This window comes from Macrobrachium nipponense, chromosome 18 (genome assembly GCF_015104395.2).
Source record: "Macrobrachium nipponense isolate FS-2020 chromosome 18, ASM1510439v2, whole genome shotgun sequence".
Classification (NCBI taxonomy): Eukaryota; Metazoa; Arthropoda; class Malacostraca; order Decapoda; family Palaemonidae; genus Macrobrachium; species Macrobrachium nipponense.
The window spans coordinates 35,223,072-35,238,992 of NC_087211.1; the positions used below are offsets into that span (position 1 = coordinate 35,223,072).

Consider the following 15,921-nt stretch of genomic DNA (forward strand, 5'->3'; position numbering starts at 1 on the left):
CAACCGCAAATTTCACTAAAGCTGCTCCAAATGGCTGCAATGTTTACACCATTGGAAGCAGAAATGAATTTTTTGATGGCTGCCATGTTGTCCTGGTGTTCCCCATAGTGGGTAGGGTCTGTTACTTAGGTAAAAGCTGAGAAGTGCTACCGTGAAATTTAAAAAAAATTGCATCGCAAGGTAGATAATTTAGCTATGAATTACTTAGTAAGTTATAAATCTGAAACCATGATTTCTGTAGTCCTCTTTCTAGAGTCCTGTTTCAAACAATTTTGGTGCTAACATGCAATTAACAGAGAAGTATCAACTTCAATCAATTAGTTCTATCACTCACAACTGACTGAACTCAAAATGAAGTTATCTAGCAGTTAAATGCTCTGTCACTGATATCATGGCTCTAAAATTGAGTTTCATGCCATTTGTTGGTAATTAGAGAGTCCAGCTTAGAAACCAGGGACCTCTAATAGCATAAATCTGCAAAATTTAAATTATTTTCATAACTTTGCATATGCTAAAACAAAAAAAGGTGTTTGTCAGTGTTGATGGCTTTACCTTTACCCTTTTTTGTGCAATGAAGTTTGTGAGAATGCTGTACGTACACACTTTCTTTTCATACTGAGCATAATCATGTTTTCTATCTCTCCCTATATTTTCCAAAAACTGATTTCTCGAAAAATAATTTCCCAACCCAGTGTGCTTTGAGGAGTATCTAGTACTGGCTGCTGGAATGTGAACCATTTACAAGCAAGAGATTCATTATTGAGATACTATTAAGCTGCTTCTTTGCGCTAAATTATTTCAAAGCAATGTGTGCTCTACAAGTTTACCAGTTCAATGGATACTTCAAATATGATTCTTATAAAAAAATGTGTTCCATTCAGCATAAACTTACTAAGCAAGTTCACAAGCTTCTTAGCTTGTTACATTAAGGCTAAACTTAAGAATAAATTATTTTCCTTTCTCTTGTGTTTTGGTCATGTGATTTAGCTTTGAATTACTGCAAAACTTCAAGATTAGAAACTGGAATTACCCAATCAATGCAAATGTAATGCCATTGAAACTTGTCTCAGGACAAATGGTTCAATCTCTTAAAAACAAAGTATATAAAAATAAAAATTAAACAAAATATGGCAAAAGCTTCAATTGAGACCAAAAAACACTACTGCCTAACCACACCACACTCACCTGTGAAAATATAAGAGGAGGTATTGATTCACAGCTGTATAGTTCTGCAGACTCCCTCCTAAGGGTAGGATTAGGTGGATCCACTTGTTCATACACTTCTCTTCGTGATTCATCAACAACAATAGAGTAATATACAAGATAGTTCTTATCAGTCTGAAAAAAATAGGATAATTACATTAAAATAAAAACTACTCAATACATACTTTGTACAGACAATATATACTTAGTCTAAAACAGAACAAGAGGACACTGCAGAGAAATCTTATAGCTATCAAGAATCAGGTGGAAGCTCAGATTCTCAACTCTAACATTCATGAAAGTAAATCTGAAAACATCACAAACTCTTGGTAATTTGTATTTTTCCTAGCTATACTTACCTCGAACTACTTTAGTAGCCAAGATTCAATACATAGCAACTATAACTTTATGCTAACTTACTCTTAATGAGTACTCTCTCACAGTGGCGGACTGGCCAAGTTGCCTGCTTGCCAAATGGCAAGTGGGACCCATACACATAAAACATTGGGAAATTAAATTACTGAACAAATTTCTTTCTAAAATCACAATTTTTGAAAGTAAATTGTATTTATCCTAACTATACAAACCTGAGGTCCTTTACTGCTGGGAGTCAGTCCCTCCCGACTGGATGTAAACATTCCAATTTTCTTCACGACCAGGTAGCAGATTGAGGGGTAGCATGGGGTGGGCATTTAGTGTAAAGGACCTCAGGTTTGTATAGTTAGGAAAAATACAATTTAATTTAAAAAGCTGTGATTTGTTCCTGCATGATATGCAAACCCTCGGTCCTTTACTATAGGAAGACTCACTGATTGGTGGGTGGATAGGAAGACTCAATACTTGGTGGGTGGAATCTGAGTGAACCTCTATGAACCACTGGGGTTCAGCACACTAGAAATTTCCTTCCTGGTCATAAGAGCAAGGAAGGAAATCCAGCCACTGGCATCTGATGAGAGTAGTACAGTGTTCCCCCATATTCATGGAGGATGCGTACCAGAACCCGCACCGCTCCCCTTAGTTAAAACCCGTGAATAGTTAGAACCCCCTCTAAAAATGCTTCTACGTAACTGCCTATCTTGAAAGTTCAGGTATCAAATGTATACCTTAAATAACATCTTACTTCAAATATACCTTAAATTACTATCCTATTACTGTATTAATCTTTGAGATTATATTAATATAGTAATTTCAGTCATCTTAAACATTTTACCATTGATATTATATACATACAGCCAATAACAGAGAAAGAGCGAGAGAGAAAGACCACTGAATGGCAACATCATATATCTGACCGTCAAGAGTGAAATTATGAATTATTTCTGAGAGAGAGAGAGAGAGAGAGAGAGAGAGAGAGAGAGAGAGAGAGAGAGAGAGAGAGAGAGAGAGAGAGAGAGAATAACTCCTAACACTCCAACTCCTTCCCCTCTGTCAATACTGTATCAAACTGTCATTTACTCCCCTGCCCTCCTTTCTCGAAGTGGATAAAAAGACTGGGGAATTGGTATTTCTTTTATTAATCTTATTAATATTTGAAAATTAACTATTCGGTAAATCATTTATTTATACTACAAAACAAACGCTTGAGTAATAGAGAGAGAGAGAAGAGAGAGAGAGAGAGAGGAGAGAGAGAGAGAGAGAGAGAGAGAGAGAGAGAGAAATGTTGTTATTGTTTAATCTCATTAAACTTAATATTATTTGAAAATTAGTATACTGGATATTATTATTTTACCATAAAATGTAGTAATGCCCTTAAAGATATATAGCTACATAAACTTCTAACCTTCCAGCCAAAACAGAGGGAGAAAGTTACCACTATGACATATGTCTCAGAGAGAGAGAGAGAGAGAGAGAGAGAGAGAGAGAGAGAGAGAGAGAGAGAGAGAGAGAGAGAGAGAGAGTTATCCTTATTTGAAAAGAGTGAAATGGATAGATTATTTATTGTATTTCTTTAGAATACTATCACATATGATTTTTGTAATGACAGTTATATCATTACATATCATTATTATTATTATTATTATTATTATTATTATTATTATTATTACTATTAAACATATACACATGAACCATAAAAATTTTCTCATCTCAGTAAGAGAGAGAGAGAGAGAGAGAGAGAGAGAGAGAGAGAGAGAGAGAGAGAGAGAGAGGAGAGAGAGAGAATTATTACAGTACACCTCATAGGATTGGTTCAAAATATGAAACAAATATTTCCATAAGAAATAAAGGGAATCAGGATCATTCATTCCAGCCAACCCAAATAGTTCACCTCTTCACACTTTATTCCTATTATCAATGCGTTCAAAAGTTAAATTAAGACTACAGTGGTCCCCCGTATTCGCGGGGGATGCGTACCAGACCCCCCCGTGAATTAACAAAAAGAAGTGATTTGGGCAAATTGAGTGCGAGTGAAAGAAACGGACAAATAATCATCCCAGCTCAGCTGGTAAGCCAGTTTGAAGCAGACTCCGTTCTTCCCTCTCCTCTTCTCTCTATCGTCTCACTCAGCGCAAAGAGAGCTGGCTCGAGTATGTTTTTTTTTTTTCACTGTATTGCATTTGATTGTTTTCATTTTTCATCATTAAGTTAAATTTATTGTGAAATGACATTTTATTTTTGTGTGTGAATTGGTACTGCTTTTACGTACATATTATAGTAACGATTTTACTCTCTCTTCTTTTCTCCTCAACAATGTCACGACGCATGAAAACTTAAAAATCATTCATTCATTATTCCTCAAAAATATAAATGCTCCCTCCCTCTATCTCAAGTTAGCTGTGCATCACCGCAATGACGAATTATTTTGTTAATTGTTTATGCTAAGTTTTTTTGTGAAAAGTTTTGTTCTTTCATTTACTATTTTCTTGAATATGATTTAACTATTAAGACTTTTTTTTTTTGTTTCTTTACTGTATTTGATTGTTTTCATATTTTATACATGCATACAGTAATATGTCAACACTCTCTTTTCTTTCTCTCCTCAATATATCAGCACTCCTCATTCAGTCTCATGTCAGCTGCGCGTGGCGTCACCACGGTATCGTACATCTTTTATGCTAAATTTTATATTGAAATGTTTTATTCATTTATTTATTTTGTTGAATATAGTTATCATTAAACTATATACTGTAAATGAAAAAACATGCCAAACACAAGATAATCAGTCAGTTCGAAGTAGTATGAGCATTTGTTCGACAAACAATACAAAATTTTCTCAAAAATTGCGTTCAAAAAACGGAAAGTTCAACATAAGAAAATGTTCAAAAGGTACCACCACATTTTTATTATGTGGTATCATTTAATCCTATCAAACTTACTAATGCAGTACAGTGGACCACCTGTATTCGGATTCTCTGCATTCGTGGACTCACGCATTCGCGGAGTTCTCTATGAACCGTATCTACCCATTATTAGGGGAAATTCGCGTATTCGCTGTATTTTTCTGTGAGAAATATCCACCAATTCCTGTTTTTTTTTTTATTAATTTCATCATAAAATGCAATTTTGTGATAAAATTATAAAAAAAAAACCAGGTATATATAAACATTTTAGTGGGTTTTTCTTGAGTTTTAACTAACAAAGTAGCTGTTTTAAGCATTTTTATAGGGGTTTCAACTAGTAGTATTTGCGGATTCTAGCTATTCAGGGGTTACACATGCCCTGCGTATGGGGGGAACACTGTTTTAATCAATATTAATATTTGAAAATTAGTAAATCATTTTTGTATCAAAAATGTATTTAGTCATGAAAATAACATCAAAATACACTAATTAGTGAATATTTATCGTCGGAAATTCCCACAAATAATTGGTAGATATGGTCCAAAGAAAAATCTGCGAATAGGTGAGTCTGCGAATCTCGAGAACGCGAATACGGGGGTGACTATACTTTGTTAATTTATATGCCTGCAAACAGTCTTACCTTTTCCCTTTACTGCCCATGCAGCACTGCCAACCAGACAGATTTTTTTATTCATTTTTATATTTTGTATGTAAACTGTATAAAGTACCTCGTTTGTCAAACGTTTATGTCAAACATTCTGGTTTTTCAACAGAATTTTCAAGAAAATTTTGTATAGTTTGTCGAACACATGCTCATACTTTGAACTGACCGATTATCTAGTTTAGACTTATATTTGACAGCCTACTGCATCCTACAAGAAAAATTGTTATTAACATGTTTTTTCATATACAATACAGTGGTCCCCCTGTATTTGAGGGGGATGTGTACCAGAACACCCGTGAATATAGTTAGAATCTGTAAATAGTTGGAACCCTTATAAAAATGCTTAAAATCTATATTGTTAGTTAAAACTCAAGAAAAACCCACTAAAAATGTTTAATCTTGGTTTTTTTAAAATAATTTTATCACAAAAAGTGCATTTTATGATGAAACTGATAAAAAACCCTGGAATTTCTGGATATTTCTCGTAGAAAAATGCCACGAATAAGCGAATTTTCCGCAAATAATGGGGGGAAATGTTTTTGAGAGATCCGCGAATGCGTGAGTCTGTGAATCTGGAGAATGCAAATACGGGGGTCCACTGTACTACATAGTTTAATAACCATATTCGACAAAATAAATGAAAGAATAAAACATTTCAGCGTAAAATTTAGCATAAGAGAACAAAGCATTTCAATATAAAATCACAATTTTTAAAACTAAATTATATTTTTCCTAACTATAAAAACCTGAGGTCCTTTAGATAAGGAATTACTTTCAGCGCCAGCTGGAACTCGTTCATAAGATTCTAATAACAAGGTAGCTAGGCAGTAATTGCTTGTCCGATAGTCAGGAGTCCCGCCCAACTGGATCAAACATTCCACTTTGCTTTAGGCCCAGGAACAGATTAAGGGGTGGCATCAGGTGGGCCTATATGTAAAGGACCTCAGGTTTGTATATTTAGAAAAAATATGATTTACTTTCAAAAATTGTGATTTGTTCCTACACATTATACAACCATCGCTCCTTTACATAAGGAAGACTCACTTATTGGTGGGAGGAATCTGAGTCTTGTGAACAGACTGGTATTCGCCTAACCAAGGCTCCCCTCCTGGTTGTAAGAGCAAGGGGGGAGCCTTGCCTCTGTCCAAATGATCAGAGTGATATTACTGCAAGACCAATGGGCAGAACTCTAGACCAATTCATAAGAGAGGCGCATGCATAACCTCTTATGAATAGCAAACAAGAACTTACAGTCTGAAGCAAGAAGACAAATATACATTGTCGACTTTGTCTCATGCTAGTATTCACTTCCCCACTTGTTAGGGAAGGGATGGATATACACTTCTATACCCTAACGAAAGGGCAAGAATGGAGCTCAGTGATATAGCTTACTTGCATCGATCGCCCTTTTCAGCATGTGATGACCCCCACTCTCTGCCTATAGGAGGAGAGCAGAACGAAGAGGGAAGAGAGGCCAGTCCCATTCTCATTCCAACCCGTTCCTGCGGTCTCACAAGGCGGGATGCAAACTTGTCCATATAAAGGAGCTCAGCAAGCTATACAACCTGTTGAGCAACCACCATGGGTCCTGAGGAAAAGTGTCCAAGAACCCATGGACTATATCCAAAAGGTAGGAGGAGGTAAAAAGTGTCTGGTTGGACCATCTCCCGGCCTTCCATACCTGCGATACCGACAAGTTCTTGCGGAACGTAAAGGTACAACCAAGATCTCTGACTTTGTGGATTGTCGAAGAAAAGTACCCGTGTTGAAACTCCCTTTGGAGGGGTACGCTTCCCTAATCATCTTCTGAAGCCAGAAAGAGAGAATATTCTTTGAACGTCTCCTTCTTGGTCACCCAGGCACTAACGAAGAGGAGTCCTCCTTAAGTCTGAGGGGACGAGCTCTCAATCGATAGTGTCTTACCACTCTAATGGTACAAAGTAGCATCAGTCTTGCTCACTGATACTGAAGATCTCTGGGGAGGGAATCGTAAGGACTCAAACCTATCGTCAGGGACCGAAAGATTCTGAGTCCCCACCACGAAATCCGGGATGAAATCGAGCGTAGTCAATCCCCGTCCCCTCAAGTGTTTCACGCCCTGAAGAGTTCGTGAAGTTCGCTCACCCTCTCACCGCTGCTAGGTTTAGCAGAAAGATGGTCTTGACGGTCAGATCCCCTCTCCAACGACTCTCGGAGAGGCTTGTAGCTTTGCAAGTCAAACTCTTAAGACAAGAGGCACATCCCACTCCTGGGGCTGAGCTCCCTAAGCATGCAAGGCCTCTTGAAGCTCCTCATTGGAGGGACATCTCCATCAAAGAGGAGACCTCCAGTCCTTGTGGTTTCGGGCCCAAGGCCAGGGCTGGCCTGTCACCCTTAACCATCAAGACAGAGAGGAGCTTCCCAACGAAGAAAGATAGACAATACGCAATCTGTAAAGAGTGGCTCTGAGAGGAGAGCGACCCCGTCTACAGCACCAACCACAGGAAATGGACCACTTTCCCTGGTACATAGCTGCAGGGAAACGGTTGAAGTAACGTGCCATCTCTGTTGGTATTCGGTGAGGGAAACTCCCTCACTAGCGAGAGATGGATGGCAACCGCCAGCTGTGAAGACACCGGGAAAGTACTCCCAAGTGGTACCGACTACAAGCGGTAGAACCCAAAGGTTGTGCCATGGGGAAAAGACTCCTACGGTGCTCCAGAGAGAAGAGCCCTCAGATCAGGATACCAAAGGGCCTGAGGCCATTTGGTGGCTCCTAGAATCATTCGAACTTGCTGGTGTCTAGAGCTGTGCTGATCACCTTGTAAATCAGACAGAACGGGAAAAGGTGTAGACTTCAAGATTGTCCCACAGGTGTTGGGGACGCTCCCTTTGCAGCTGCTCATGGGTCCAGCTCAACAGAGGAGAATCCTGGGAGTTTTCTGTTGTGCCGGATGGCAAACAGATCCCCTCCTGGATGCACCATAGGCTAAGCAGTCTTTCTGCCCCATCTGAGTGAAAGAACGTTTGTCCTCATTCATCTGATTCTAGCTGCTGAGCTTGTCTGCCATTCCATCCTCATGTCAGGGACGTACCTGGCTGACAGCTCTATCAATTGAACCGTAGTCCACTTGTGCACCTGCACTGGCAACCGATGTGACAGGAGGGTACAATAGCCCCCCCCCCCCCCCAAACGTGTTGACATATGCTACCACTGTGGTGCTATCTCCCATCAACACTACGAGCATCCCACCATTCGAAACCGAAACTTTAGGGGCTGAAAAAACACCACCTTAAGATTCAGGACGCTGATAAGGTGCTTGTTGCGTCGATCCCACACTCCTTTTGTCAGTACCTACAGGTGTGCGCCTCTTCCCTCCTTTGATGCATTCCAGAACAGAAGCATGTCCGGAGGGGGAATATGCATTACCTCTCATATTATGATTTTCCTGTCATCCTGTCACTAGGTAACTACTTCCTCGCTACCACTGTGAGAGGTACGAGGAAGGATTGGAGATTCTGGTTTTGTGCGCTACACCCCCTCAGTCCCTATGCAGAGACCGAAGTCAAAGAACACCCGTAAGGGACTACTTATCAGGGACTACAGGGGATCGATCATGACTTGCACAAGCCAAGCTGTTTGTTCCTGTCAGAACAGAAAACATGAGCTGCCCTCCCGAACTTGCTGATCCACCGATCAGCCCGTCCGGGCACTTTATCCTCTGTTTGGGGAAGAGATCTGTCCTCTCGACTTTACCACGATCCCCAGATCGTGACTGTGTCAAGGTACGTACCTCCAGAGATGGATCCCGACTGAGTGGGCCCAAGCTGCTACCAGCGTGGACACTTGTGAACACCTGAGGGGCAGTTGGGAATCCAAAGCCAATTGCTCTGAATTGGGATCTTGTGCCCTCGAGGATAGAGCAGAGGTACTTCCAGTAGGACCAATGGACGGGTATCTGAGAATACTCATACTTCAGGTCCACCAAAAGCATGACATCGTTCTCCCCGTCCACCAAAAGCATGACATCGTTCTCCCCGACGGAGGCAAGCGCGAAGCCTGCCGCCTCCCATTGTGACCCGAGTCTGGTGAGCGAATCGGATCAAGGGAGTGAGATACCACCAGTCTCCAGCCCCTCGTAGCCTTTTCCCCCAGGCGCAGGCAGCTGTAGAGACTCGATGAAGGCTCACAAACGATTATCACAGTCTTCTTGCTCAGCATGGTTGGAGTTCTGCGTTCCCCTCCCAGAGTGAGAGAGGAAGGTTGGGTCCCTCCTTGTGTCTCCTTTGACAAAAAGCAGTCTTGGGGGCCGGAGGACTAGCTAAGCTGGTTTCGAGGCATAGCCGCAGTTGCCCAAGAACGGTTTGTATGTCTTGGCAACTGCCTGGAAGTCAAGACGGTTGTTTCTTTATTCCTCCACTTCCCCACAATATCTCTGAAAAGAAAGAGGAGGCACCCAGTTACAGTCCATCTTCAGACCAAATGCCGACTCTATACCAGCCACCCTGGCTATTGAAGTCCTGACAGCGTCCTTCCTTTAAAGAACCAGGTTGGCATTGGTTGGTAGTCTGGTGGGTCGGGTAGGAAAACAACCCCACCAGCAGACCGACCAAGTCTCCTGAAGGCCCAGCCTTCCAAGTGAACTATCAGTTCTGAAGAAGGCTGCAGCCGTGGGTAATGTGCTGTACCACAGGTCCAACCAGGAGACCCCCGTTAGTTGGCAGAGGATTCTCCAAGGACGTAAGAAGTGCTACTGATGAGGCAGAGGAGGGGGAAGCAAACTTGTCTGATTGTCAGACCTGCACGAATCCTCCTGTCCTGCGACAAAATTGTTAGCCGGCCCAACCCACTTCAGATAGAAAGACCAGGATCACTCCATGAGAAGGGTGATCAGCGGTAGTAACCACTGATCCTTCCCTGAAGTCACTATGCTGATGAATCAACACTGAACCTCTGCAAGGAACCACTGCATCTCTGGAATCACTGAGTCCAGGGAAGAAGGACCGTCAAGTCCTTCCCGGGCGATTCCTTCCCTAACTCCTCCTCCTTCCAAAGGAAGATCTTCGTCAGATTTCCCCCATGATCTTCTTGAACTACTCGAGCATATGCCCACCCGGGTGTCAAGACCGTGCCGGGCACCTCTGCTCTCACGGCTGAACTGTGGGGAGTGCAATCACCTTCCTCCATACTGTGCTAGAGATATGACGGTGTATTGTACTGTCACATCAGCCCTGGGATCAGGGCGATCGCTATGTGAGCAATTATCAGCAAGGCAGAAGTCACCTGAGCAACTCTCACCTTCCCTCTGTACCGCACTCGAGACGTGACGGTGTATTATACCATCACGTCAGCCCTGTGATCAGGGTGATCGCTCATATTATATAAGCGAACATCGGCAAGGCGAAAGTTACCCGAGCCTCTCTCACCTTCCTTCCACACCGTGCCCGAGACGTAACAGCGAGTGGACTCGGTGTTACCGACTCTAGGTGTACACTCACCTGCAGGTGAGCACACATTCGGAGAAGCTCACTAACAAGCACCCGAGACGGTCCCAGTACCAGAGGCGAACCTCCAGAACCAGGAGCAGAAGTACCAGTAGTAGCAAGAAGTCTGGCCCCGGTAGCTGAGCGATCGCTTTATGAGCAATCATTGGCAACTCTCACCTTCCTTCTGCACTGTGCTCGAGAAGGGACAATGAGCAAACTCAGCATCACCGACTAGCTCCACGCTCACCTGTGGGCGAGCGTACACTCGGAGAGTTCACGAACGAGCACCCAAGACAGACCTGGTCCTAAATGTAGGCCTCTAGAACTAGAAGCAGAAGTACAAGCAATAGCTAGTACTTCTGTGGTCCCCACCCTGCACCCCCCTGGACACCTTCCTCTTCCCGACAGTGAGGTCAGACACACCTGAGGGAGCAAAAGACGTAATAATAAGGTAAAAGACGTATTAATAAGGAAAAAACACAAATCTCGAAAGGGAAATTGTATTTTCCCTAACTCCATACACATGAGTTCTTTTACATATGGAACTATTACCCAAATTACAGGATTGAGGGTTTACGTAACGTGTAGGGACAACTCTCAATTTTACATAAATATTGGGTACTCACATCTGCCCCCTCCTCCTCTACGCGTGACGAATCAAGCGAAGAAGCGGGAGGAGGTAATAACCCAGAAAGAAAGTATTAACTTATCACACTCACACTTTCAGTACTTAGTGCATAAGAATTGAGGTTTTAAGTTCATATTCGAGCAGAAATTCCGCAATTCCCACCTCCCATTTCATATGCAAATGGAGGGCGAAAAGCGCACATAAATTTTGGGTTTGCAACATAAGAAAGCAAACACAAATTTCATAAACCAGACAAAGAAAACGAAAAGAAAGACCTCACACTTTCTCACGACAGAGGTGTGCAGAGAGAGAACGTCTGCACACGATGGCGGTCGAAAGCAAAGTGGAATGTTTACATTCGGTTGGGCGGGACTCCCGACTATCGGACAAGCAGTTACTGTCTAACTACCTTGTTATTAGAATCTTACAACCAAGTTCCAGCTGGCATTGAAAGTAATTCCTTATGTAAAGGACCAATGATTTGTATAACGTGTAGGAACAAATTCAGCATAAAAGATGTAGCTAATTTGAGACTGAACGAGGGAGTGTTGACATTTTGAGGAGAGAAGAAGAAGAGTGTTAAAATATTACTGTATGTATGAAAAAGCAATAACAATTCACATAAAAAATGGGAATTTTGCAACAAATTTACCAATGAAAAAATATGAAAGCAATCAAATGCAATACAGAAACAATAAAATAATCTTAATTGAGCCAGTGTTTGGTACACCAAGTGAGATGGTATAGTTTAACCATATTCAACAAATTAGTAATGGAAAAAACAAAGCTTTTCACAATAAAATTTAGCATAAATGATTAACAAAATCATTCGTCATTGCGGTGATGCACAGCTAACTTGAGATGGAGGGAGTGAGTGCATACAGTGGTCCCCTCGTATTCGCGGGGGGATGTGTACCAGACCCCCCCCCCCCCCCCCCCCCGTGAATAGTTTAGGAACCGTGAATGTTTGGAACCCCTATAAAATGCTAAAAACAGCCTATTTTGTTAGTTAAAACTCAAGAAAAACAACTAAAATTTTCATACTTGGTTTTTTTAATAGTTTTATCACAAAAAGTGCATTTTATGATGAAATTGATAAAAAAAAAATGATATTGTAATGATACAATTAAGTTTGTTCATACTTACCTGGCAGATATATACATAGCTGTATTTTTCCGAATCCGACAGAAATTTAAAAACACTTACGACACACACCGATGGGAGTCAGGTGGTTAGTACCCATTCCCTGCCGCTGGGAGGCGGGTATCAGGAACCATTCCCATTTTCTATTCATAATTTTAATTTCCACTGTCTCCTGAGGGGAGGTGGGTGGGTACTTGATTATATATATCTGCCAGGTAAGTATGAACAAACTTAATTGTATCATTGCAATATCATTTTGTTCAATATATAGCTGAATCCCACCTTTGGTGGTGGGAGTAGACAGAATAGAAGATTTTAGGAAACATATATATGCAGATAATTGATATCTTGGTTCCTTACCTGTTAGCATAGCTGACTTCGTGGTTACTGCCGCGTAAGTCTGCTTGTGCTACTAGAGTTGCCAGCGAGGTAGAGACCTATAAAGCTGGTGCACTCCAGATGATCTGTCAACAGGGGCAAGACCACGACGTGACTAGACCATTGACCATACAATGAGGGCAACGAAGTAAAACAAAACCACCTGGCGTAGCCTACCAAAGGTATCCCACTTAGACTAAGCTAATGGAAGGGAGATCCGCCGCAGGCGGTCAACCCCACAACCATAACACAAGTTAAAAACTCCCCTAACCATTAAAGGATAGGATGAGCGCTACCTCCTGCCCCCAAAACAGTGTCTGCAGCGACGTATGGTCCGAGCGAGTAACAATTTTCGTATGTTGCTTTCACCTCCCGCAGGTAGTGTGAAGCGAACACCGAATTGCTTCGCCAATAAGTGATGCCCAAAATATCTTTGATTGCCATATTCTTGTGAAAAGCCACCGAAGTAGCAATAGCCCACAACTCGTGGTCTTTCTTTTTTAGAAGCTCCATGTCACTTTCACTACACTTTTCATGGGCTTCCTTAACCGTACTTCTTAAGAAGAACGCCTGTGCGTTCTTCGACATCGAAGATCCGGATTTCTTTCACAGAGCACCACAAGTTCTCTGAAGAGCCTCTGCATGCTCTGGTTTTCTGCAAATAAAACTTGAGAGCCCTGACAGGACACAGGACTCTCTCAGCTTCAGGTCCCACTAGCTCGACAACCCTTTGATCTCAAACGTCCTCGGCCAAGGGTTGGAAGGGTTCTCGTTCTTTGCTAAGAACGTAGGACTTAAGGAACAAACTGCACTATGATCCTTGAACCCATGTGGCTTGCTTATGACCTGTATTTCGCTAACCCTCTCTTTGCCGTCGCCAGAAGCAGTTTAGGAAATGGTCTTCTTAGTAAGATTTCCTAACCGAAGCTAAATGGAGCGGTTCAAATTGACTCGACATGAGAACTTAAGTACCCACGTCTAAGTTCCACGATGGTACTTTCGGTTGGAGAACTTTCACAGTCTCAAATGATCTAATGAGATCATGAATGTCTCTGTCATTCGCTAAGTCGAGTCCTCTATGCCTGAAGACCACAAAAGCACGCTTCTGTAGCCTTTAATCGTGGGAACGGCTAGTTTCACTTCTTTCCTAAGGTGAAGAAGGAAATCTGCTATCTGGCTCACAGAGGTTGAGGTGGAGGAAATGCCCTTCTTTCTGCACCAACTTCTAAAGACAGCCCACTTCGATTGGTAAACTGCGATTGAGGAGGGCCTCCTTGCGGTGGCAATCGCCGTTGCCACAGGTCTTGAAAAACCCCTCGCTCTGGCCAACTTCTTGATAGTCCTGAACGCCAGCTCAGACTCAGAGCGGGGAGGAGTTTTTGTAGGTAACCTCTCGAAGTGGGGCTGTCTGAGTAGATCTTTCCTTAGGGCAGAGTCCTTGGAAAGTCTACCAGGAAGGACATCACCTCCGTGAACCAGTCGACCGCTGGCCAGAAGGGGGCGGGGTGATGGGTCAGTCCTCGCTCCCTCTGATGCAGCGAACTTCCTCATCACTTCCCCGAGGATTTTGATGGGGAAAAAGCGTAAATGTCTAGTCCCGACCAATTCCACAGAGGGCGACTACTGCCACTGCTCCCGGGTCCAGAACTGGGGAGCCAATAAAGCGGAAGTCTCTTCGTTCGGGAAGTTGCGAAAACGTCCCACATGAGGACGTCCCCACAGCTTCCATAGCGCCTGGCATACCTCCTGATGAAGGGTCCATTCCGTCGGCAGAAGCTGTCCTTGCCGACTGAGAAGGTCCGCTCGCACGTTTTCCACGCCTGACACGAATCTTGTCAGAATCGTGACGTTTTGCGACTTCGCCCAAATCAGGATATTCTTCGCGATGGCGAACAGAGAAGGAGAGTGAGTTCCCCCCTGTTTCCTGAGGTATGCCAGGGCTTTGTGTTGTCTGAGTTTATCTGAACCACTTTGTTGGAGACTTCCTCTTGGAAGAACCTTAGAGCAAGGTAAATCGCTGAAAGTTCTTTTAGATTGATGTGCCAGGACACCTGTTCCCCTCTCCAGGTGCCTAACACTTCTCTCCCTCCCAGTGTTGCTCCCGACCTGTGGAGGACGCGTCGGAGAAAACAAACACTAGGGTCGGGGATTCCGAAGCTTGAGCGAAAGTCCTTCCGCAAGCTTCTTTGGATCCAACCATCCACCACCATTTGAGGTGCTTTTTCACTTCTTCCGTCAAAAACAAGACCTCTTCTAGATCCTGTTTGCATGACCAATTGCTCGAGAGGAAGAACTGAAGTGGTCGGAGGTGCAACCTCCCAAAGAAACAAAAACTTCTTCCAGTGAGGAAATGGTCCCCAGCAGACTCATCCATTCCCTCACCGAGCATGTTTCCTTCCATAGAAAGGCTGACACTTTGTCTAGGCATTGAAGTTGTACCCCTGGGACGGAAAAGCCCGAAAAGCCACTGAGTCCATCTGAATCCCCAGATAGACTAAGGATTGAGAAGGAGTCAGATGCGACTTTTCGAGATTCACCAGAAGTCCCCAGGGACCTTGCTAACAACAAAGTACGTGTGAAGGTCCTTCAGACACCGGTCTTGCGATGAGGCTCGAATAAGCCAAGTCGTCTAGGTAGAGAGAGATCCTTATTTCCGCAAGATGGAGCCACCTCGCAACGTTCTTCATAAGAACGGTGAACACCATCGGCGCCGTGCTGAGACCGAAGCAGAGTGCCCTGAACTGGAATACCTTCCTTTACAGGACAAACCGCAGGTATTTTTCTAATGAGACCATCCAATCCCCCGGTCTTAAGGCTGCAAGCACGGATTGAGGTGGTCTCCATCTTGAACTTCTGCTTGGTAACGAAGCGATTTAGACTGCTGACATCCAGAATGGGTGCCACCCCCCTGACTGCTTTCGGCACTAGGAACAGACGGTTGTAAAACCCTGGAGAACTCCGGTCGAAGACCTGTTCCACCGCCTGCTTCTCGATCATTTGATCTAGTAGATCGTGAAGCACTTTCCGTTTTCTCTCTACGAAGGAGACAAATCCTTTGGTGTCGAAGACAGCGGGGGTAACTTCAGGAAAGGAATTCTGTACCCCTTCTTGACGATGTCCAGAAAGACAAGCGGTCGGCACCTCTCTCTTCCCAGGCTCTC

General features: G+C 43.1%; 1 protein-coding gene across 2 annotated transcripts in view; it reads right to left on the reverse strand.

Annotated features, from left to right (window-relative positions):
• The window catches only part of LOC135196961 (guanine nucleotide exchange factor subunit Rich-like), a 387,875-nt gene that overhangs the window by 344,053 nt on the left and 27,901 nt on the right, over window positions 1-15,921 (reverse strand). For both annotated transcript variants that reach the window (XM_064223819.1, XM_064223820.1), the window contains exon 3: window positions 1,186-1,338. In XM_064223819.1, the coding sequence (XP_064079889.1) occupies window positions 1,186-1,338 (153 nt within the window). The remainder of the gene's footprint in view (window positions 1-1,185; window positions 1,339-15,921) is intronic.